Source organism: Rana temporaria, chromosome 11, assembly GCF_905171775.1.
Source record: "Rana temporaria chromosome 11, aRanTem1.1, whole genome shotgun sequence".
Classification (NCBI taxonomy): domain Eukaryota; kingdom Metazoa; phylum Chordata; class Amphibia; order Anura; family Ranidae; genus Rana; species Rana temporaria.
Genome location: NC_053499.1, coordinates 75,769,713 through 75,794,939, shown reverse-complemented (window position 1 = coordinate 75,794,939; position 25,227 = coordinate 75,769,713). Strand labels below are relative to the sequence as shown.

The following is a 25,227-nucleotide window of genomic DNA, read 5'->3' as shown; positions in this document are numbered from 1 at the left end:
AGGTTTTGCAGGCGGCTGTTTGAGGTTGCAACGTTGAGGAGCTGTTTGTTTGGGGTGAAGTGAAGTCTTGTTTTGATTGCTGTTCCCACCCCTCGTTTTTTCTGACACTGCTTGGGGACATCCCACATGTCAAGATTTAAGGAGCTGTGTCCGTCCATGGACGAAAAGAGAAAATAGGATTCCAGGGACGGACACAGCACTCACCCCTCCTATTTAAGTTTGTAATGCTTTTTGACGAACTGAGCTGCATTGCTGCAGGGTGAGGGGTTATGACCGGTGGGACTGCCCCCTGGGCGGGGCTGTTCAACTCTGTTAAAGTTCCATGTTTTAAGATAACTAACATGTTCTGCCTAGTCCTCTCATATGAACAGGAACATAGCCCACATGTCTAGATTTAAGGAGCTGTGTCCGTCCATGGACGACCTAGAAAGGGATTTTATGTATTTGTTCCCGGACCTCCTCTTTAATGGCTGTATGAATGGCAGCCATCTTTAATACTGGACATGTGATCAATTTAAATGGCTGCTCAGTACTCGGATCAATGATCTGCTGTGTCCAGTAGATACACCGGTCACAGAATTTTTACTGAGGCCCTTCCCCCGGGGGCACGCATGAGGCATAGAACTTGGAAGGACGTACGGGTATGATCCACGCTTGCCCTGCCCAGCCATTTATATGCAGTGGCTGGGCAGGAAACAGTTGAACACCAATTGGAAAGGGAGCTGAATCTCTGCTTCACTGACAAGCAACGACAGACCATCTGCCAACTACTTCACCAGAGCTTGTTAAGTACAGTGATACAAATGATAAAATTATGTCTTTTGGTACAGGTTAATAACGAACGTAAAAAAAAAAAAATACAAAGATATCCTCACTAAATAAAGTCCAGCTCTCAGACCCTCAGGTCACAATAACACCCCTCAATATGCTTTATTGTGAGGCTTCAATCCTGCATCCTAAAGAGCAAGCCGATCTAATCCCTGGATCCTTCAGTGCTTCTGTCCAGTCAACCAACAATCTCTTTTTTTACTAGGAGAGTACAGAGCATTGCCATGCAGGACTCATGCAGACTGTCTGTGTAAGCTGTCTGCTCGCACCTCATACGAACAGGCAGTTGCAAAATGACAGGAAGAAACAATGAATTACCTAGAATGCTCAACAGTACCCTGGTAGTTCATTGAGAACTGCAAGCTGAAAACCACAAAGGCTGATTGATAAGGAATTTACTGAAAAAACTGTATGAATTAAAGGGAAACTATCAAGACACTGTTCTTGAGAATAATATAATAATGAATAAATAAAATAGGAGCAGAAGAACAGAGTGTCTTGCTAGAGTTTCAATTTTTTCACAATTCTGTGTAGACATTAGTAAATAGATAAATTGTTTAGTAAATACATTTTTGTCAGTCATTCTCGTCAATGTTGTTTTTAATACATTATTAAAGTTTTTTTTTAATGGGGGGGGGGGGGTATGAATGATTTGCATTTTAGTCTTATCATACCCCTGCACATTTGCTTTTTTACACACACCTTACAAGAGGCTGGCTATTTAAGACTGCTTTGCAACCAGATCTTTTATGGTTGCTCTGTGTATGCACTTCCTTAAACACACAACCTCTACAACCAGCCTTTTCGCAACCAATATTCATTCTTTCACTGAGTGCAGGTCAATGATGCATTAAACTGCCCTCTTCCAGCTGGAGCATCCATCCTCATGAGTAAGCTTCTGTGGGCAGAGTGAAACATGTTGAGCTGGTGGCCTGGCAGGGTTCCAAGCTGAGACTGCCATTCACTATCATACAGCAGGTCTTGATTTGATGTGCAGCTCTTGGGACTACTAGTCACTCTCTATCATTGCCTGGTGCATAGATGAGCTCCCTTCCCAGCCAACACTCACAACCGTGGGCTCAGGACTTTGTTCCCATATAGCCTGAGCGGCTCACATACATGTTTTTTCTGTTTCTGTGACAAACGCTCTTGCCATTTCTTCTCCTGATGTTTCTGAAAGGGCCTGAAACCTAGTGTGCTTTGTCATGCAAATACACATGACATTAGCTAGGTAGTTGTTGAGGTAATCCTTCCTCTCCAGTACTTTCATACTAGTCATGAAGGCAAACCATCCCAAGGAGATACCATTAGTGAGACATTTGAAGTGGCGAAACAGAGATAACCAGATTGCTAGCTGAATTCAATATTTGGTTAATAGATTAAATATAAGTGTGTTAATATTCTGAATGTGACTTGCATTGTATATTTTACTTATTTCACGATTCAATATTTCAATATTTTCTATTCTATATTAGGAGTGCAGATGGCGATGGAAACGCTAGCACAGACTTTTGTTTTTTGTAAGGAGTTTTAGAACAGTGCTGTCTAGCCTGTAGCTTTCAAACCTAATGTAGCTGAGCTACTTTTAGATGTTAATTTCAGTGTTTTATGCTGATTCAGCTAATGAATTCAATTGGATTTATCTGCTGTTTTGAATATGTGATTTAATAAAACTTTAAACGTTTTATATACTATCTATATGTACTGGGGGAGATTTACTTAAACTGGTGCACACAGAATCTGGTGCAGCTGTGCATAGTTGTATAATGGTTGGTAGTCTGATACATATTTTTATCGTTTATATTGACACCTCTTTTTGTTTCTTTTTTAGCCAGTAGCTGTTGACACAGGCAAAAACATTGGGTCAGTAGAAGATAATATGAACGAACTGTTCATCGCCATAGATGGCTGCAGCAATTTAAAGTCTGGAACTAGTACACGTCAGCCCAGTCCTTATGTGGCCTACACCTTTTTTCACTTTCCTGACCACTATACTAACACCATTGCAAGTAGCAATAATCCACAATTTGAAGATCTCAAGTGCTTTCCCTTATCCATGAATGCCGATCTAGACAAGTACCTGAAATCTCAGTCTCTTGTTCTTTATGTTTTTGATGACAAGGAAGTAGGTGATGCTTATCCTGGTAAAGCCATGGTGCCTCTAATCCCTCTTGCTCACGATAAATGCATTTCAGGTTTGTTTGCAACAAGGAATAGCAAAAATGTTATTGTATTATTTGTATATATATATATATAATTTTTTTTTTTTTTTAAGGTGAAATTTGGATAGACATTTTTAGGACGAATAGTGAACGTTGATAAATATTCACATATGGATGTATAAATAACCATGTATATAAAACACTGCAGTGTACTGAGTTATGCTTAATAATATTGTTCTGTTTTGCCATTTATCTTATGGTAAAGGAATCATAGCTGTGTCATATTACAGTTATTTGTCTACGAGATTCTGGAACTATGAGATTATCTATTGTCTTCAAATGATTTTTCATATGAAAAAATAGTTAGAGAAAAAAAACACACTGACTGTCCCAGATATTGAGCTGTTTCTTCCTTGTGGGTATTTTTGGACCTGAAATTTGGGTACGGCCTGTAAAAAAATGGATATTTGGCAGAACAGGAGTTTATCTATTTCAACAGTAACCGTGAAATCTCTTACTGCTGTTATGCATGGAAACATGCATACTTTTTTTCTGATCACACTTTGTTTTGAAAGTCCACATTTTGGAAAATTCTCTGCTCTGTCAGCCAAGATTTGGCAGTAAAAACACAAAATTTCAGGCTTTGCCTAGGTCAAAGCCTAAGCAAAAGGTTTTGTTAGTTTCCTGACAAATTAAATAATTGGATTCCTGTGTGTTTTAAAGTGGTATAACTATCCTAATTTTGGAAGCTACTTGCACCAAAGCCATGTATCCCCTCTGAACCAAAATGAAAATGAAGGTGCTGCGCTACCCGTAAACCAACATTTTAAAGAGGAAGTAAACCCTTGGTAATTATTTTTTTTAAAAAATACACCTGCAAGAGAAAGGCATAATGAGCTTGTATGCACAGCATACTAGCTCATTATGTGGCACTTACCTGAGATCGGAGCCCCCAAAGTCCGCCTCAGTCCAGTCCACTGCCGCCGCCATGTCCCCTGGTGGAGCTTCTTCCTGTTTTTGCCACTCCGGCGCTGTGATTGGCCGGAACGGCGATGATGTCACTGCGGCGCATGCGTGCGGGACCGGCAGATCACGGCATTAACACGACAATAACACCGCTAATGCCATTCACAAAAACGGCACGCTAAGTGCGCCTGCGCCGTTGTCTACAGTGGTGCCCATTTTTGTGAAAATATCTCCTTAACCGTGTAGGTTAAGGAGATGTTTATTGCACCTACAGGTAAGCCTTAATCTAGGCTTACCTGTAGGTGCAAGTTATAACAGTGGGTTTACAACCACTTTAAATAGGCGTGCCTCATTAATAAATTGTACAACAATTAAGTCTTTGTCTATTTGTAGCAATATAATGTGATAATACAATAATACAGTAAAGTATTATGCCGTGTACACACGACCATTTTTAATGGTCTAGAAAAAACAAAGTTTTTTCAACCCGATTCTTGTCAAGTCTGCCTTGCCTACACACGATCGTGAAAAAAAAATGCTCGGAGCGTGGTGACGTACAACATGCACTATAAAGGGGGAGTTCCATTCGGATGGCCCCACCCTTTGGGCTGCTTTTGCTGATTTTGTGTTGGTAAAAGTTTGGTGAGAGACGATTCGCGCTTTTCAGTCTTTGTGCTTTTCAGTCTGATACAGCGTGACAAATGTGCTATCTCCATTACGAACAGTATTTTTACCAGCGAGCGTTCCCGTCTCATAACTTGCTTCTGAGTATGCACGACGGGAAAAAATAGAGCATGTCCTAAATTTTTAATGCCCATTTTTCACGTCATGAAAAATGCTCTGGAGCCCACACACGATAGTTTTTAATGACATTAAAAAAAAAGAAATTTTTCACATCATGATAAACGATCGTGTGTATGCTGCATCACATGTTCCACATTTTGTCATATTACAACCAAAAACCTAAATGGTATTTATTGGGATTTTATGTGATAGACCCACACAAAGTGGCACACAGAATGTTCTGGTGTAATTTGGACCTTAATAGACTTGACTGAATTTTGTCAAGTGTGAACAAGCCCCAAGTTTCCTTTCCTTTACTTTCACCAGGTGATCCTGCCTGTTGTTTTTCAAAAGAAAACTATAATGCAAATGTATCAGTTACAGGGTTGAGAAAAAGCATTTACCACTGACCGAGGTGCTTACAATGTTCAGTTTTTATTTATGTAAATCCTTTATCCCAAAGGGTAAAAAAAAAAAACTTGCTGTAACTGCTTATAAAGTGTTAGCTGGGGTATTGATTCAGTTTGTTAGATGTACTAGCAAATTTAGATACACTAACACTCCTCTCCCCGCAGATTAATAATGTTGCTGTCCAAAGGTGTCCCTGTACTCCTTCATCCAGGGTGGGGGCACTCTAATATAAGAGTTGTAGTACTGAATAGATCACCAGGTGAAAATAGAGGGGTAATTTAATCTATATAATGATTGGTAAGCTGCAATATATACCATTTTTGGTTTTGGGTGTAATAATGCTTTAAATTAAGTTTTTTTTTTTTTTTTTTTTTTTTTGTATGTGTTTTGTTGTTTTGTCTCTAAAGGAACATTTCAGCTCACTGATTCCCAAGGCAATGAAAGAGGAACTATTAAGGTCACCTTAAAGTGGAAGTTCACATATCTGCCCCCAAGAGACTGCATTTTAACAGGACCACTGAAAGATGAACTAGAAAAAGAAACGCCAGTACCTATCAATTTTCCCAAAGAGGAAGATGTCCAAGTTCCAGAGAGAGTGGTCCCTGTTGTAAGTAATATTTATCCAAATGAAACCGTAAAACATCTTTCACAAAATAGCTTAACCATTAATTGCAACAATGAGCCAAAATATCATACATCCAAAGCCAATGGCTGCCATGGAGGCTGAAAAAGCTCTGTTTTATTATTTTTGGGAATACACCAAGCAGATCATAACATTGTTTTGTTCTTTCATTGCTCAGAAATTCGTTACTACAGTATATGTTCTAGACTAGTGGTGTTCCCCAACATTTAAAGAGGGTCACAGTAGTGAAGTTTCATGCATTGCGTCAAGTTAAGCAGCCCACTCAAAATGTATGGGATGTAACACACCTCAATGTCACCTGGACAGGACAGGTCCGGACATTATTTAGACATTACTATGGGCAGAGATCACCTACCTCACAGAGCCTGGGGAGCACTTGTATGGCACAAATAGACATCACCTAGGCAGTTTAGCTTTGGCATTGCATAAGGGTGGACAGCTGAGGCAGAGAAGTCTATTTTAGTCCCCCTAACTTTCATACCTATGATGGCTCCTTATACCTATCTGGTTCTTAACTTAACAGACTCATCCAGAATTTTCCTGCAGCTTGTTCCCTGATTTTAACAAAAGTTACCTACAATATTCAGGCATGAACAAAATGATCAGCCTTTCCAGATTAGCTAAGAAACTAAGTATTACAGTGACACTTGATTGTTTTTACAGGCGATGGGAGGGATGCCCCCCAGCCAACCCCCTGCTGTCCTCCGGTGCTTCTACCGGAATAAGATGGAATCCGCCGGCAACGGAAGTTTACCATAGAGCTGACCAAGGACCAGGTGGTCCCGATCATATCTATGACCTTCCGAGGCCAGGCACAAAGTTATAACATCACGTCCAGCCTCGGCAGCTGTAAATACTTCTGTTTCTTCGGCTAGGAAGCCAAGATCATTTTTTTTTTTTTTATCTCAGGGCTTTCCAGGCTTGAGACAAGATCTTGTGACTTTTAAACCCTAGATCTCGCTGTAAAGAGGACCTGTCATGCCTTATTTCTATTACAAGGGTAGTTTACATTCCTTGTAATAGGAATAAAAGTAATATAAAATTACATGTAATGGGAAAGTGTCAAAATATAAAAATAAAAGCAAAATAAAAAACAAAAAAACCCAAAAAATGAAAGCACCCCCTGTCCCCACATTTTCGCAGAAGCAAACACATATGTACGTCACACCTGCATATGTAAACGTCGTTCAAACCACACATGTGAGGTATCGCCATGAATGTTAGAGCGAGAGCAATAATTCTAGCCCTCCTCTGTAACTCTAAACAGGTAACCTGTAAACATTTTTAAAGCGTCGCCTATGGAGATTTTTAACCACTCAAGGACCAAGCCTCTTTCTGAGATTTGTTTACAAGTTAAAAACTTTTTTTTTTTTTGCTAGAAAATTACTTCGAACCCCCAAACATTATATATATTTTTTTATAACACCCTAGAGAATAAAATGGCGGTCTTTTCAATACTTTGTCACACCATATTTGCGCAGCAGTCTTACGATTTAAAAAAAAATACAGTAAAGTTAGCCCAATTTTTTTTTTTATATTGTGAAAGATAATGTTACGCCGAGTAAATTAATACCCAACATGTCACGCTTTAAAATTGCACCCGCTCGTTAAATGGCGACAAACTTTTACCCTAAAAAATCTCCATAGGCGACATTTAAAAAACTCTACAGGTTGTTTTGAGTTAGTTTGAGGTCTAGGGCTAGAATTATTGCTCTTGCTCTACCGATCGCGGTGTTCAAACCACATATGTGGTTTGAACACCGTTTTCATATGTGGGCGCTGCTCACATATGCGTTCACTTCTGCACGCAAGCTCAGTGGGATGGGTGCGTTTAAAAAATATATTTATATTTTTGTTATTTATTTTACATTTTTATTTTTTACACTGTTCTTTAAAAGAAAACTGGTGTCACTTTTATTCCTGTTACAAGGAATGTAAACATCCCTTGTAATAATAAAAAAGCATGACAGGTCCTCTTAAATATGAGATATGGGGTCAAAAAGACCTCAGATCTCATATTTACACTAAAATGCAATAAATGTTGTCATTTGAAAAAATGCAAAAAAAAAAATGGCCTTTTAAGACCTATTTTTGAAGCCGCTTCCACCCTGTTATGGTATGGTATGGAGACGGTGGGGGGCATCTTCCCCTCACTTGTCTCCATACCCAGCCAGCAAAAGGACCCGATTGCCTCTGCCGACGGCTCCGGTAAGTGGCAGAGGGCACGGGAGACCCACGCGGGGGGCCCCGCAACCGATTAAAAGTGATCTTGCAGTGAATCCGCCGCATAGACCACTATTATTGGAAACCGAACCGCCGGCTGAAGGTGATATCAGGGTTATGGTAGCTAGCTAAAAGATATCCCTCTTCAAACACCCAACTTATATCGGCGTGCGGCAGTCCGGAAGGGCTTAAGTACCAAGATTTGGCTCCATTCCTTGAGTGTGCGCAATTTTAAAGCATGACATGTTGGGTATCTACACATTATAACGAAATATCATCAAAAAAATTGGGCTAACTTAATTTTTTTTTTTTTTTAATTCATGAAACAGTTTAAAAAAAAAACGTGTTTGAAAATCTGCTGCGCAAATACTGTGTGACATAAAAAGTTGCAACGACCACCATTCCCTAGGGTCTCTGCTAAAAAAAATACATAATATTTGGGGGGTTCTGAGTAATTTTCTTTAGATTCATACTTACCTAGGTGAATGCAGCATCGGTCCCTCAACACCTCTGCACTGAGTACCGAGCGATCGAACACCGCTGATCGCTCGCTTCTGACAGCTATCTGAGCAGAGAGCAGCTGACTGTCAGTCACAGCTCTCTGCTCATCTCCTTCCTTGCTCATTGGCAGCAGAGAGCGACTTCAGCCTGAAAACGGATCACAGGAGTGCAAAACGAATAGCACTCCTGAGATCCATAGGAGAAGTACAGCCAAACAAGCTTTGGCTATACTTCTCCTTTACATGAATGTTTTGTAGTAGAGTGGTTTTCATGTATTTTCATTGCATTTAAGTCTGTAGGCACACAAACCCTTGTTGCCCAAAGGATTGCTCCTCGGATCACCTTTTCAACACACAGCATCAGAACCTGCATTTAAAAAGCATCTTCTTCATGATTTTTTGTGCTCCTTAAAATATCTGTCTGCATTGGCCATATAACGGACATGTCCAAGCATAGCCAAATCTCCCTTCCCCCTTAATGTTCAACTTTTTTCTTTGAGCTTGCTGTACTGAGGAATAGCTTTTATTGCTGTTTGTGTCATAATCAACAGTCAAAAAAAAAAAACTTGCAAGCTTCTGGAGGGTTTGGGCCAGATTCACAAAAGAGATACGACGGCGTATCTCCTGATACGCCGTCGTATCTCTGTTTCTATCTATGCGACTGATTCATAGAATCAGTTGCGCATAGATAGCCAGAAGATCCGACAGGTGTAATTGTTTTACACTGTCGAATCTTAGGATGCAGTACCGCGGCCGCCGCTGGGGGGAGTTTGCGTCGTAAACCAGCGTCGGGTATGCAAATTAGGAGTTACGGCGATCCACGAAGATTTTTCCCGTCGTCACGGCGTCGCAAGTGTTAGATTTCCGTCGCAAAGATAGGGCACCTTTAACATGGTGTAAAAGTACTCCACCATGTTAAACGTCGGCGCGTCGTAATTTCGCGCAAAGCACGTCGGGAAATTTGCAACGGGAGCATGCGCAGTACGTCCGGTGCGGGAGCGCGGCTAATTTAAATGGTACCCGCCCCATTTGAATTGGGCCGCCTTGCGCCGGACCTGTTTACGATACACCGCCGCAAATTTCCAGGTAAGTGCTCTGTGGATCGGGCACTAAATCGGAAAAATTTCGGCGGTGTAACGTAAACCGGTTACATTACGCTGCGCCCGCTCTACATGAATCTGGCCCTTTGTTCCTATTGACATACACATGCTTCCCAGAACCACATATCTCCCAAAAGCTCTTTTTTCTACATATCTTGTGTGGGCAGACTCTTGGACGTCAAGAGATGGGGAATAAGGAGAGTTATATCTGTAGTTCATCAGGCAAGGTTGGCATTTCAATGCTGCAGAGGCCGTGTTGACAGCCCAGACAGGAGGTTAGGAGCATTTCTGCTAGAATTAGTATTTTCTTATACTTTGTGGTTTTAAAGGGAAATATTATGGGCAAATCTGAATGTATGGCAAAGAGACTATATATATATATATATATATATATATTTTTTTTTTTTTTTTTTTTCCCTGACATACATTTTAAGCAGCAACTTAATTCTGCAGTGCAAAGAGCTTTGGTGTTGAAACAGTTAGTATTTACAAATGGCACTGAAGTATTTGGTTGAAGAAGCTTGTCACATCTGTTCCACACATTTTGCTGACTGTAACAACTCTCACTTCCAAAGTAATTCCAAGCCAACACATTTTTAGGTGGCAACTGCAGTCGCACCCAGAATAGAAGAGATTGATGAAGAACATCACTTATACTCAAAAGCCAGTTGCATTTTATTATATTTCTTTGTGGTATAATTCAACCACCAGAGGGTAATTGCATTCAGGATGAGTAAAGACATGTTTGTTTGTTTTGTTTTTTAATTTAGCTTTTTATGTTTTAGAATCTAGCTTAGCACAAGTTTGCTCTACTGTACAATATCACATATAAACTTGATCCCATTTGATTGTACATGTATCAAATCTTCATCTTAACATACAATCATAAAAAGTAAATTGCAAGAAGCTGTTAAAATTCTTCACCAAAATACATATTCCCTAAATAAAACAGAAGTCTTATGCTGGCCATATACACATGGCTACGTTCCAGCAATTTTGAACATCTTTCAATCACAAAAACAATCATACAGATCAAGGCAACCTACCGCCAGCCAACAGTGTGTTTATGTATATACTGTATGTGTGGTGTGTGTGTGTGTGTGTGTGTGTGTGTGTGTATATATATATATATATATATATATATATATATATATATATATATATATATATACAGTATCTCACAAAAGTGAGTACACCCCTCACATTTTTTGTAAATATTTTATTATATCTTTTCATGTGACAACACTAAAGAAATTACACTTTGCTACAATGTAAAGTAGTGAGTATACAGCTTGTATAACAGTGTAAATTTGCTGCCCCCTCAAAATAACTCAACACACAGCCATTAATGTCTAAACCGCTGGCAACAGAAGTGATTATACTCCTAAGTAAAAATGTCCAAATTGGCCCAAAGTGTCAATATTTTGTGTGGCCACCATTATTTCCCAGCACTGCCTTAACCCTCTTGGGTATGGAGTTCACCAGAGCTTCACAGGTTGCCACTGAAGTCCTCTTCCACTCCTCCAAGATGACATCACGGAGCTGTTGGATGTTAGAGACCTTGCACTCCTCCATTTTATGTTTCAGGATGCCCCACAGATGCTCAGTAGGGTTTAGGTCTAGAGACATGCTTGGTCAGTCCATCACATTTACCCTTAGCTTCTTTAGCAAGGCAGTGGTCATCTTGGAGGTGTGTTTGGGGTCATTATGTTGGAATACTGCCCTGCGGCTCAGTCTCCAAAGGGAGGGGATCATGCTCTGCTTCAGTATGTCACAGTACATGTTGGTATTCATGGTTCCCTCAATGAACTGTAGCTCTCCAGTGCCGGAAGCACACATGACACTCCCACCATCATGCTTGACTGTAGGCAAGACACACTTGTCTTTGTACTCCTCAGCTGGTTGCCACCACACACGCTTGACACCATCTGAACCAAATAAGTTTATTGTGGTCTCATCATACAACAGGACATAGTTTCAGTAATCCATGTCCTTAGTCTGCTTGTCTTCAGCAAACTGCAGGCTTTCTTGTGCATCATCTTCAGAAGAGGCTTTCTTCTGGGATGACAGCCATACAGACCAATTTGTTGCAGTGTGTGGCGTATGGTCTGAGCACTGACAGCCTTACCCCCACCCCTTTAAACTCGGAAGCAATGCTGGCAGCACTCATATGTCTATTTCCCAAAGACAACCTCTGGATATGACGCTGGACACGTGCACTCAACTTCTTTGGTCGATCATGGCGAGGCCTGTTCTGAGTGGAACCTGTCCTGTTAAACCGCTGTATGGTCTTGGCCACTGTGCTGCAGCTCAGTTTTAGGGTCTTGGCAATCTTCTTAAAGTCTAGGCCATCTTTATGTAGAGCAACAATTCTTTTTTTGACAATTCATATCCATATTTTTTTTTTTTTTATTCATATTTTTTTGACAATGCATATCCAGAGTCTTTGGGAAATAGATGTATGTGTGCTGCTAACGTTGCTGCAGAGGTTTTGTGAGATACTGTACATATATATTACTGTGGTAAATGCTGTAAATTAAGAGTGCTCACAGGAATAAAAGTGTTAATAGTTACCAATAGTTAACCAAAAATCTAGAATAAACACACGATACAGATGTTATAAATTGAGTTGCAGTTCAGTGAGTAAAATAAGTGTTTGATCCCCAATCAAAACATGACTTAGTACTTGGTGGAGAAACCCATGTTGGCAAGCACAGAGGTAAGACGTCTCTTGTAGTTGGTTACCAGGTTTGCACACATCTCAGGAGGGATTTTGGTCCACTCTTCTTTACAGATCTTCTCTAAAGCCTTAAAGGGGTTGTAAAGGCAGAAGGCTTTTTATCTTAATGCAGCAGCACCCCTAATACTTACTCGTTCCCCATCTCTGTCCACGAGTGTCTCGGCTGTCCAGGAATCTCCCTCCTGATTGGCTGTGGTGTCATTGGATCCTACTGCTGCAATCAAAGTCAGTTAGCTAGTCAGGGAAGAGAGGGGGTGGGACCAAGCCACAGCTCCGTGTCTGAATGGGCACAGCAGCTTGGCTTGGGTAAGCTAGTGGCTTTGGGGGCACTCAACAGGAGGGAGGATCCAGGAGCAGAGAAGAGGCACCCAATAAGAGGAGGATCAGGGCTGCTCTGTGCCAATCAACTGTAACTGTGTAACTGAGCAGGTAAGTATGACATGTTTGTTATTTTTATAGAAAAAAAAATAGACTTTACAATCACTTTAAAGGGGTTGTAAAGACAAGAATATTTTCCTCTTAAATTAAAGTCTGACAGTAGCTGATAAAGTAAAAAGTAATGTTTTGCATTATAACTAGTTTGATACCTGTTGAAATCGAGCTGTTTTATTCACCTCCATCACTCCTGAATCATTATTCTCACTGACTTCCTGGTTTGCGGTGCGCATTCATTCTTGCAACATCACGGCCTAATGGGAACTACAGTTCTCATTAGGCTTAGCCTCCATGCCTGTGAGGGATAAGAGAGCATCTTCACGCAGGGCTGGATTCATAGGGAGGGGGTGAGCACATTCTGCTTTCCACCATGCAAAACGGCTCAGATGCTGGTGGAAAGCAAGAAGAGGAGAGACATGAAATGTCATTTTCAAACCTGGATTACTGTATTTTGGAGGTCAAAAGGAAAAACGAGGTAAGTGATATTTAAATGCTCTTGGCTGTCACTTGGCAACTCTTAAGTTTCAGCTCCTTCCATACATTTTCTATAGAATTAAAGTCTGGAGACTAGCTAGGCCACTCCATGATCTTAATGTGCTTCTTCTTGAGCCACTCCTTTGTTGCTGAAATACCCATTATAGACCCTTCATTTCTTTATAAGTGGGTAAACTTACAAAATCTGCAGGGGATCAAATAATTATTTTTGCCACTGTATGTATTTAGGAGGTTTTCCTTCATAATACAGTAAAAATTGTATGCGTTTGGTTTGCATTTTTTCATTGCATGTTATGGTTGATTTCAATATTCTGCAGAGGGTGACACATTATTATTGTTATTAAAATTGTGTAACTAATCAGCGCAACCACCCTAAATATGAAAAACACACACATAAATATGCCTTATAACCCAGGCTAAGTTTTGGTGTGTTCACAGCCAACCACCATGCAAAGCTACAAATGTGTAAATAAGTGTGGCCCAACAAGTATATGTGAATAAATACATACAAATAAAAATCCAACTTCATAAAACAATGAAATGTACCACATATTAATGAATATGTGAAGTCTACTAATGACTCCACTCGATTATAATCACAAACACCTATAGTTGATGTGAACAAATAAAATAAAACAAAAATAGCAATAATCTCATAAAAGTCTGTGAAACCACTTGTGTACTACAACAATTCTTCACAGTGCCTCTGGTGACCCACCACCAACCAGTGAAGTGCTCGCTCACCATAAGTATCTGACCCCACTACAGAGTCAAATATGCCTTTAACACACTCATTATAGAGACTGCAGCTAGATCTCCTTATCTTCCCATCCTGGGGTATATCTGCCACCTGTTCATCCTTGATCCTCAGTATGTTCTATCATGAAACAAAACAGAAACATCATAGTGTTCTCTATTCTCCCACATTTATTGAAGAAAAACTGGATTAAAAACACTCAAAAGAACATCAGGATCATAGGCATGTAAAAACCATCAGCTCTTCACGCTGATACTAGTAATTTGTGTATGACGTCACAGGCTTTGGCTCCTCCCGCCTATATGTTATGCCCTCTGATTGGGCTTCCTACTGAGGATTTCACCATCATTGTTATATTAAAAAATGTTGTGCACACTGCTGCTTTTTAGGGTTTTTGCTGCACATGCAGGCAGTCTATCTCTGTAGTATCCATAGAGGGTGACAACATTATTGCACATATCACATACACTGGTTTGCGGGGTATTTAACACTTAGGGGGATATTTATACATTTATACATTATATATCACACTAGGGAGGTCTGCATGGTGGTTGTTTGGTTATACTGTGTTAATCAAGGGGTTAAGTGTTTGCCTAACAAGTGTCAATTTGTGTAACGTGTGCTGCTTTTTCCTGAAAATCTGTTTCTTCTCCCTGCTTTTCAGAGAGATTGTTCCCTCTTTACAGAACCCAGTGTTGATTGTCAACACAGGGCTCTGGGCTGTGATTGGAGATTACCATGTCCTGGTAATGAATCTTTGGCCAGGACCTGCTGACAATCTCCTGCTGTGTACAATCACAGCCACAGTTGCCTCTGTACCTGGAAAAGCCCAGCGACATACAGGTGTGTTGCTGTGCCTGTACGGGTCTCTCATCCGCAGTGGGTGGGAGGTTTGCAAGTGGTTAATGCATTGAAAACAGAAAAAAATGGGCAAACGTAAGGATTATCTCAGCTGTAACGAGGGCCAAATTGTAATGGATAGACGACTGGGTCAGAGTATCTCTAAAACTGCAGCTCTTGTGGAAAGTTCCTGGTCTACAGTGGTCATGACCTACAAAAAAGGGCCCAAGGAAAGAAAACTATTGACAGGGTTGCAGGCAACCAAGGCTCATTCATGCACATGGGGAGTGATGGCTGGCAGGTGTATCCTGATCCAATAGAAGAGCTACTGTAGCTCAGATTGCTGAATAAGTTAATGCTGGTTCCATTAGAAATGTGTCAGAATCATAATTTGTTGCATATAGGGCTGTGGAGCCGCAGACTGGTCAGGGTTCCCATGCTAGCCCATGCCCACAGCCAAATGCACCCACAATGGGCAAGTGAGCAATGGAAAAAGGTGGCCTGGTCTGATAAATTCAAGAATGGTTTAAGGGACACAACAACAAGTTTGAGATATTGACTTGGCCTCCAAATTCTCCAGATCTCAATTCAATCAAGCATCTGTGGGATGTGCTGGAAAAATAAGTCTGATCCATGGATCCCCACCTCACAACTTGCAGGACATAAAGGGGAGTTCCAGCCTTTTTTTATGTCTATTAAAAGTCAGCAGCTACAAAAAGTGTAGCTGCTGGCTTTTAATAAACAGATACTTACCTGTTCCACTGTCCGGCGACGCGGCCGCCTGGAGCTTCACTCCTCTCCCCCCCTATCCGCCGGCGCCTCCATTCATAGTGTGGGCACCTGGCCATGACAGCTTTCGGCTTTGTGGCTGGGCACTCACTGTGCATGCGCTAGTGGCGCTGCGCTCCCTGAGTGGACAGGCGATCGTCTGGGACCTGTCAGGTGTCCCAGGTGATCGCTTACAGGGAGGGGCCACCAAATGACGATATGACGAGTCGCCTAAGCGGTCCCTGTGCAGAAGGAGGAAGTGGGACAGGAAGTCCCACTCCTACTGAAGCCCCCCCCCCCCCCCCCCTTAAAAAAAATGACATGCCAAATGTGGCATGTAAGGGGTCGAGGAGTGGTTTAAGTGAAAGTTCCACTTTTCGGTGGTTCTCCGCTTTAAAGGAACTACAACTGGTGGCTTGTTGCCAGTGACCACAGTATACCTTCAGAGGTCTAGTGAAGTCTCTGCCTTGACAGGTTATGGTGAGTGATCATAATGTTATGGTTGATCGGCGTATATGATGGCTTAGTGCACTGGATTTCCCACTGCTGCTATGGATAGTAGAAAGTGAGATGTGTGTATGCTGGGGGCATATTAGAAGGAAAGACCAATGGGTGTGCTGGGGTGGTATGTACAGATGGGAGGCACAATCCCCAAAGTGAAAATAAAAGTGGCACTCGGCTTTAATATTATATATGATAGAATAGGAATGTTTTTCTTTTGTGAAACATGCTATTTTAAGTCTTCCAAATGGCACATGTTTCCTGCCATTGATGTAGTTGTTACTCCCTTAATGCATATCAACTTTAAAAACGGAGACAGTAATAACTCTGTACCATATTTATTTCAGATGCCTATGCCAATTCCAAGGGTGCGAAAACCCCCAGCAGACAAAAAAGTCTCCTTTTTTGTTTCCAATACAGAAAGTTTAGTAAGTACTATTTAAAATACTTTCTATGCTTGGAATTTGTATGCTGTCCCTGTGTTTGTTTGGGTTTTCACAAGAAGCTACTATGTTTTCCACCAACAATTCAAAAACATTCTTGTATCCTAATTGTATCAAAATTGAACCTTGTGCATATATATTCTATACATTCTGTAAATGGATCTATCTTTGTAATCAATAAACAGCTGCATAACAAAGCAGTTGTTGCTAAACCAGTCTGTTCTTGCCAGCAGAAGCTGTTCTATAAGCTCCTCTTTTATTTCAGTAAACGGTTTCTGTCTTTTAAAGCTGCCGATTTTATACAGTATACATCCTCCATCAAACATTAAGGCCCCGTACACACCATAGAATCTATCCGCAGATAAATCCCATCAAATGGGTTTCAGCGGATAGATTCTATGGTGTGTACACTCCTGCGGATATTTATCCTCGGATAAATCTCCCCTGGGATGGATTTTCAGCAGATGAATATTTGCTGACATGCTCAACAAATCCATCTGCTGAAGTCCATCCCAAAGGATGGATCCGCTCGTCTGTACAGACTCACCGGATCCATCCGTCCAAAGGGATTCCCCGCACGCGTCGTAATGATTTGACGCATGCGTGGAATTCCTTATATGACAGCGTCGCGCCCGTCGCCGCGTCATAATAGCGGCGACGGCGCGACACGTCATCGTCAGAGGATTTCAGCGCGGATTTCAATGCGATGGTGTGTACACGCCATCGCATAGAAATCTTCTGAAATCCTCTAGAGGATTTATCCGCGGATACGGTCGCTGGACCGTATCTGCGGATAAATTCTCTCGTGTGTATGGGGCCTAAGGAGGACAGGCTCCTCTGGTATTGCCAACAGTAGGTCATGCACAAGACAGGGATACCCAAAAACAGTCCAGACAGGTGTGTTCTGTGCTTTTATTCAGCATGGTAGTAAACAACCATAGCATTAAATCAGGACAGCAACTCCTTAAGGCCTGTACACACAATCAGACTTTCCAATGGGAATTGTGTGATGGCAGGATGTTGTCGGATAATAACAGCGTTTGTACGCTCCATCGGACAATTGTTGTTGGATTTTCTGACAACAAATGTGGGATAGCATGCTTTAAAATTTTCAAATGTGTGATGTCGGGTTATCCGATCGTGTGTACACAAGTCTGTCGGAAAAAACAAACATCATCATCATCTGCTGCGCCTACTACACCGACTCGTCCCCTTTATCGCAGTCGTTGTGGGAACAATCATCAATTCCAGACTGGACTACGCAAATGTCCTCTATCTAGGACTCCCCAAATGCCAAATACCAAATCACTCGTTTGCAAGTCGTTTAAAATACGGCTGCTCGATTAGTGACCGGCAAAAAAACATGGGAATCAAACTCACCTTCGCTGAGAGCCCTTCATTGGTTGCCAGTAAAAGACAGAATCGCTTTCAAGGCGCTCTGCCTAACGCATAAGTGTATTCACGGAAATGCCCCCCAATATCAATGCGAAAAAATAAAAGCCCATAACCCAAATCGCATTCTGCGATCCACAAATCAAAACCTACTCCAAATACCCAAAGCCAAATACAAGTCCAAAGGAGATCGAAGATTTGCAGTCCAGATACCTCGGCTGTGGAATGCGCTACCAATGACCATCCGATTAGAGTCGGACCACTTGGCCTTCAGGAGAAAGATTAAAACCCATCTCTTCTGAGGTCAAGGGGTTTTCCTTACCCATGGAATGGAAACAGCGCCCAGAGGCGATTCAGTTAGCATGTGTTGCGCTTTACAAGTTTTTCACTCACTCACTCACAAAGTACAAACCCGCATGCTCCGAACCAATGCTAACCATAGGACAACATTAGCAGAAGTTGCCCAAAGGGTGGTGCTAAAGAGCTGAAAAACCATGTTGTTTTGTGTTAGTTGGCCAACAATTATTTGCCGTTTGTATGCAATACAAGTTCACGGCCAACGCCCTTCGAACAAAATTCCACAGCTTTGTCCGATGGAAAATCTGATCGTGTGTACGGTGCTATAGGCTTAAAATAAAGCCACTTAGTAAACTAAAGTATATTCCTAACAATGTGTCTCTTGATTTTTGGAATTCAAATAATTTTCCAATTCAAAATGTTTTCCAATTTACAAAGAGAGTAAAATAGATTAAAAAAAATAAAGGCATAGCATAGAAAAGAATTTAGCAGAAAGTAAAATAATATAATATAATATAATGGAGGAAAACAGAACAAAATAGGATAGAAAATAAAAGAACAAAATATAATAAATAAAATGGAAAGATTATAGCCATCTTCTGCAATTCGAATAAAATATAAAAGAATAGAATTAAAAAAATAGAATATAAATAATATAATTGTTTTCCAAATTTCAAATAGAAACAATTTGAATAGAGAAGGAACGTGTAGAATAGAATAGAAAATAACACAATAGTATAGAAAAAAAAACTAAATAGAATGAATAGAACCATCTTTCTATTCTTTTCTATTCTATTCAAACTCAAATTGATTCTATTTGAATTTTAGGAAATGGTTATATTCTTTTCTTTTGTTTAATTCTATTATTTTCTATTCTATTATGTCTATTCTATATATTTTATTTCTATTCTATTATTTTCTATTCTATTATTTTCTTATGTATTCAAATTCAAATTTATTCCATATGAAATTCGAATTTCAGAAGATGGTTATATTCTTTCTATGTTTTTTTCTATTTGTTTCTATTTTATTATAATCTATTCTGTTCTTTGATTTTCCATTCTATTTTGTTCTGTTTTACTCTATTCTATTATTTTCTGTTCTATTCTTTTCTATTCAATTTTTTTTCCCAATGTATTTGTTTATTTTCTATTTTATTCTCTTTGGAAATAGGAAAACTATTTGTATTCAAAAAATATTTAAGAAATATTCAAATTCGAATTTCATTCGAATTTTTTTTGATTATTTTGTATTCGTTTAAACAGTTGTCACCCGCCCACCGTCAAATGACGGCGAGGCCGTGCGGCTCTCGTTCTGGGAAGATGTCATATGACAGCATCCCTGAACGGCTGCTCTTGCATGCCCGCGGGGCACGCAGCTTGGCATGGCACTACCAGGATCTCTGTAAAGAGCGTCCGCAGCTCTTTAACCATGTGATCGGCTGTGTCCAATCACAGATGGTCACATGTAAACACAGAGATGACGATAATCGTCGCTCCTCGCCTCGGGTCTGATTAATAGGTAAGACTTGGACAAAGGGGGCTTTATCTCCCCAAAAATACTACAAAGTCTATGAGCTGCAGGACCTACTCCAGAATTTGAGATCTGAGAAAACAACTAAATTTGATTTCTTCACACCCAAAACAAGTCGAAGACCCTCCACTAAATGTAGGTAGAAAACGTAAGTGACATATATACTGTATATACCATCAACAGACCAGCCCACCAGGGTCTCCTAATATACAATATACTAGTCAGATTTATACAGTATACTAGGTAAATTACTTTATTCAACAACAAAAAAGGATATAGGCCTATCAATTGAATTGCTAGGTGGTTGTTTTAAATTATGTTTTCAACTGGTTTTGTATAATTATCATTAACAGAGTGCAGCTTTCCACTTTTACTGGTTTTGTGATTGTGGATACCCAAGCTGCTATTTATAGCACCAAGTCCTGAGAAAAAAATGGACCAGCAAGAATGGTATTGGGATTTTTAAGGTGCAGGAAAAGATTATATCAAATAATTTATTTAGGAATATTTTTATTTTGAAACCAAAATAAAAGAGAATCCAATTAAAGTAGAGCGCAAGTACAAATATCACATTTTTACAGGACAGTAAGATGGAATAAAATTCCCGACATGTTTCGCCCATATATCGGGCTTCTTCAAAGGGAACTGTCCAGTTAAAGGTACAAGCCTTCTAAAAGAGAACAAACACAAAAACAAAAATATGTGTATCTATATCAATAAATAATACAATGTGCTACAGAGAAATACACCAGATTATATTAATTTTACGCATTTGCATCCCATGCCCTCAAAATGCAGCCCCTTACTTACCTCTTCTATAGTGGATCCAATTGGCTACACCCCATGGACGGCCGATCGTGCTCAATGCACCAAAACGTGCCAGGTGGTCTCAGGGGGAATAAAAGGACCCCATTGTTTTCAATGGGCAGGGGTGCTATAGGAGTGGTATTTTTACAGCTCCTACCACACCTCAAAGATGCGGCTGGCAGGACTTTTTTTAGCGTCCCGCCAACGCAACACTCCAGTGTGAAAGCCCTCAGGCTTTCACACTGGATAGAAATGAGCTGCTCTTTCAGGGCGCACTGCAGGCACCTGCAAAGCACCTCAGTGTGAAAGAAGCCTTAGGCCCCGTACACACCATAGAATCCATCCGCAGATAAATCCCAGCAAATGGGTTTCAGCGGATAGATCCTATGGTGTGTACACGCCAGCGGATCTTTTTCCGCGGATATATCTCCCCTGGGATGGATTCCAGCAGATCGGATATTTGCTGACATGCAGAACATATCCATCTGCTGGAATCCATCCGTCCGAAGGGATCCCCCGCATGCGTCGTAATGATTCGACGCATGCGTGGAATTCCTTATATGACAGCGTCGCGCACGTCGCCGCGTCATAATCGCGGCGACGGCGCGACACGTCATCGCCAGAGGATTTCGGCGCGGATTTCAATGCGATGGTGAGTACACTCCATCGAAGAGAAATCTGCTGAAATCCTCGAGAGGATTTATCCGCGGAAACGGTCCGCTGGACCGTATCCGCGGATAAATCCTCCCGTGTGTATGGGGCCTAAGTATCAGCCTCTTGTTGTCCCCAAAATACCAGAGCTCAGACTGGCAAAGAGGGTGCCAATAAGGGACGTACCAATTGGAGAAGAGGACAAAATTATTGCTATGAGATCATTGGTCTGCTGTTTTTCTTATCTTTGTCCAGTTACAGGCTGGAGGCGAATTAAGACATTCAAGTATTTAACTGCAACAAATAAAAATCCCTTGCCCTTCCAAAGAAGGCTTCACTGTGTAGTAAAGTTGTATAAACCTCATGACAAAATGGATAGCAATACAAATCATTTAGTGGATATGCAGGAAAGCACACAGAAGTAAATTATAAAAAAACGTTATTACAATCCTAGAAATTAGCAGTGCACAAGGTAACAAATATTGAAATGACTTAAAGAAATGCAACTAAACTAAATGTGCGTCCTGCCAAGGACAAAGAGGTTACGAACAATCATGAACTCTACACTCGAACTTGGAACAGGTTTGCAGTAGTAGGCTTTCTCCTTATCAATTTAAAAATTGTGGCGAACAAAACACATTAGCACCACTTGTATTGCATTTTCCACATCTAGTTGCATACACAACAGCAGAACTCGCCACTTGGCTGTGCATATGCCAAATGCACATTCCACTACTCGAAGTGCACGGCTATGACAATAATTGAATACTTTTTAAGTCTAAGTCCACCATATGGCCTCATCAAGTTTTCAGCACATCCAAAAGCCTCATCTACCAGTATTATTAGTGGAAGCTAGGCTCAGTTGTACCTGGGAAAAGGCCTTTTTTGATACAATCCTCAAACTTTCCTGATGTAGTCGACGACTGAAACCAGACTTACCGAAGATTCATGCATCTGCATAACTGTCATAGGCTCCAACGTCGACTGTCGGGAATCTGCCAACCCCAGCAGCACTATTGAAAAAAAAACTTTTTGTAATTTCTAATATGTAGAATCGGTACGGGAGGCATTTTAACCTTTACGTGCTTGCTAAACTGTATGTTTTCCCAGAAGTCCGCAGCCACATTTTCTGTGATGCCAGAGCGACATTCATCTGACTCTGGCATCACAACATGGCATAACGCCTCCCACAGCACAACACATGTCTCCTTGGTCACCTTTGCCACTGTGCTTACACCAAGGAGCAAGTCGTGGTGTAGGGAAACAAAACTTTTCCAGAAACCTAAAATACAGATAATTAATAGAATATTAACCAAACAAGTAAATTGGGAAAAAAAAAATGTTTTATTTATATTATCAGAACAATGTATAAAAAAAATGTACACTCCACTCCTACCACCCAAACCTTGCTGATATTATCCCTGCACAAATACCCCCTTTCCCATGTGTTCCCTGCACTGTTCTCTCTATCCTCTCACAATTCCTCCTCTTTCCCCAATGCTCTTACACCTTTTCACAAATTCTCCACCCCCCCCCCCCATCATCCCACAAAACTCTCTCTTTTTCACAAACAACCCCTCCTTGCCCTGCTACCATCCCTACACGAAACCACACAGATCATTAAACCAATTGGTGACATTTCGAAGGGAATGCAGCATACCAAAGTGTGACAAGGAGTCTTTCTTCCGGTGACACTCATTCGTAAGTGTGTGTTCATGCGTGTCAGCCTTGGTTTTAGGTGATCCAGAAGATCGTCAAATGTGGCGATGGACATACGGGTGAAATTATAGAATTTATCCACATTTTGCCGCAACTCTTCATGCATCACTGTGAAATACCCAAATGAAACCCGATGGGACATTAACGGATGCATCCAATATCGATGTCTATAGTTTTTTTTTTGTAATTGTCTTTGCCATAACTGCCTTTGTAAGTTACAACATAAATGTTTCGATTTTTAATTTTGCGTAATTGCTGAAGAGAAAGACTTGGCTATGCTCCTGCTATGCGTTACAATCCTCTTTGTTCAAATGGCCCAGGAAAATATGTCCAGTAAACTATTGTGGTCATTTGGAAGTTAACCAAAAGCAAAGGGAGGTGCACTGTAATTTACTGTAAAATGCAAAATAAACGGTAACGCTCCTAAACGCTACAATGTTGTTGTTTTTTAGCACTTTTTGAGCTTATAGTGTGCATGGAGCCTAGAACTCCATTCACACCATGGTGTTCCATTTTGTGGGCAGAATCACCATGATTCGGATAGGCCACAAATTGCTGGATGCCCTTGTGAACCTTGTTACTTTAAATGGAACCAAATTCCGACGCAATTTTTTGCGGCAATTGTCGCCCACCGAATCACAGTAAATTCGCACAAACAGAATCGTGGGATGCCCGGCGCCCAAAATAAGTTCTTGTACTTCTTTTGGGCATTGGTGGTCGAACGATTTTATTTGCGGGCGTCCCGAGATTGGCTCACAAAAGGGACCCATGGTGTGAATGTAGCCTAAATCATGTGTCCAGTGAGTGTTTCCTGACACAATACATGACACCATGGTGATTGAATTAAGGTGACAAATTTACTGTTACCTACAGGTATGTGCATGTATTTTCTACATTTGTTTATTTGAACTGGGAAAGTTTCTTAAATAAGAAGTGAAAAAACATCAAAAATACTAAATAATTTCAGCTAAATGTGACTTACTATTCCTAACTAGCAGCAAAGAATGAATTTTGTGTCAATTCTATAAAGTTCCCTCAATGTATATCATTCATATTTTTTTACAGAATCCAGTGAACCAGACAGCTGATAAAATCGTGAACAGTTCTGTGTTAAATATCTCTGAGGTGTGTTTTATTTACTGTAACACTAGGTTTTTGTGCAAAGTACTATGTTTTTTTTGTGTATTCTGTTTTGTGTAAAATTCATATTGCTAAATCTGCTTCTCAAAAAATGGCTCATAATAACACAGATAATTGCACGTGTGATTTGCCATAGCTTAATGATCATAACTTATTAATAATATTCTGATTAGTTAACCTTCAGTAGCTCTTTTCACATACCCATCATTGGCATCTTAAGTTACATTATCTAATGTGATAATTATGCCTGATTCATGACATGCCTGATTCACGAGTGACACGATTTAGGCATTATTAAGTACCCATACTATTTAATGAAAAAGTTTCAGTTGCTTATTTCTTAGGATTTTCCCTATTTGATTCAAAAGTCTTTTCACAGAATGAAAAGGCCAATTTTGGATATTAAAGTGGAACTAATGTCAGATTGGTTTTCTTGTTAAGGCCTTGTTCACACGAGGCGTATCAAAGTTTACCCGCATGGGAATGCACAGGTGTTCTGTGCTTCCCTGTCCAAGCAGTCCCATTGATATCTATTGAGATGCAGTTGCTGCATGGACACACTTTGACATCTATGAGGTTGCATGGCCCCGAACGCTGACCGTGTGCAATTGTGGCCATTCCGCCGCAACGGGGAAATTAACTCCCGTGAATAAAACTGTGAGTTTTTCAAAGACAAAAAAAAAAATGCCAATTAGATTTAAGGGGGCAGTGTTAAATAGAATGATAATAAATTGAAAAATAGGATGGAACTCCGCTTTAAGAGGTTACAATTGTCTTTGCATACTTGATACTTACCTTGGTTTGTTCTTATATATTCGGAAACTAATCAATGTATGTTTCATCCAGGTTTAAAGAGTTGAGATGCTCAATATAAATGCAGTTAGGTGTGGTCTGTAAACAATAAGCCATCACAGTTATTGGGGCCACAAAGGAACTCTGCAAAAGTTATATCCCTTGTATTGCAATAGTAAAGCACAAGTATACCAAGGTTTTTTTTCTTCTTTTTAGCCCTCATTCACATGGGCATACTTACTGTACACCTGTGTGAGGGCCTGCATGGGATTCACAGGTGTTTCGTGAAAGTAATCTCATT

The 25,227-nt window shown here is 40.5% G+C and overlaps 1 protein-coding gene across 3 annotated transcripts in view; it reads left to right on the top strand.

Moving 5' to 3' along the window:
* RPGRIP1L (RPGRIP1 like) overlaps window positions 1-25,227 on the top strand; it is a 361,700-nt gene that overhangs the window by 245,751 nt on the left and 90,722 nt on the right. For 2 of the 3 annotated variants that reach the window (XM_040328734.1, XM_040328735.1), the window contains exons 17-20: window positions 2,660-3,023; window positions 5,558-5,757; window positions 16,500-16,580; window positions 24,060-24,119. In XM_040328734.1, the coding sequence (XP_040184668.1) occupies window positions 2,660-3,023; window positions 5,558-5,757; window positions 16,500-16,580; window positions 24,060-24,119 (705 nt within the window). The remainder of the gene's footprint in view (window positions 1-2,659; window positions 3,024-5,557; window positions 5,758-16,499; window positions 16,581-24,059; window positions 24,120-25,227) is intronic. The other variant, XM_040328736.1, reaches the window with a different exon arrangement.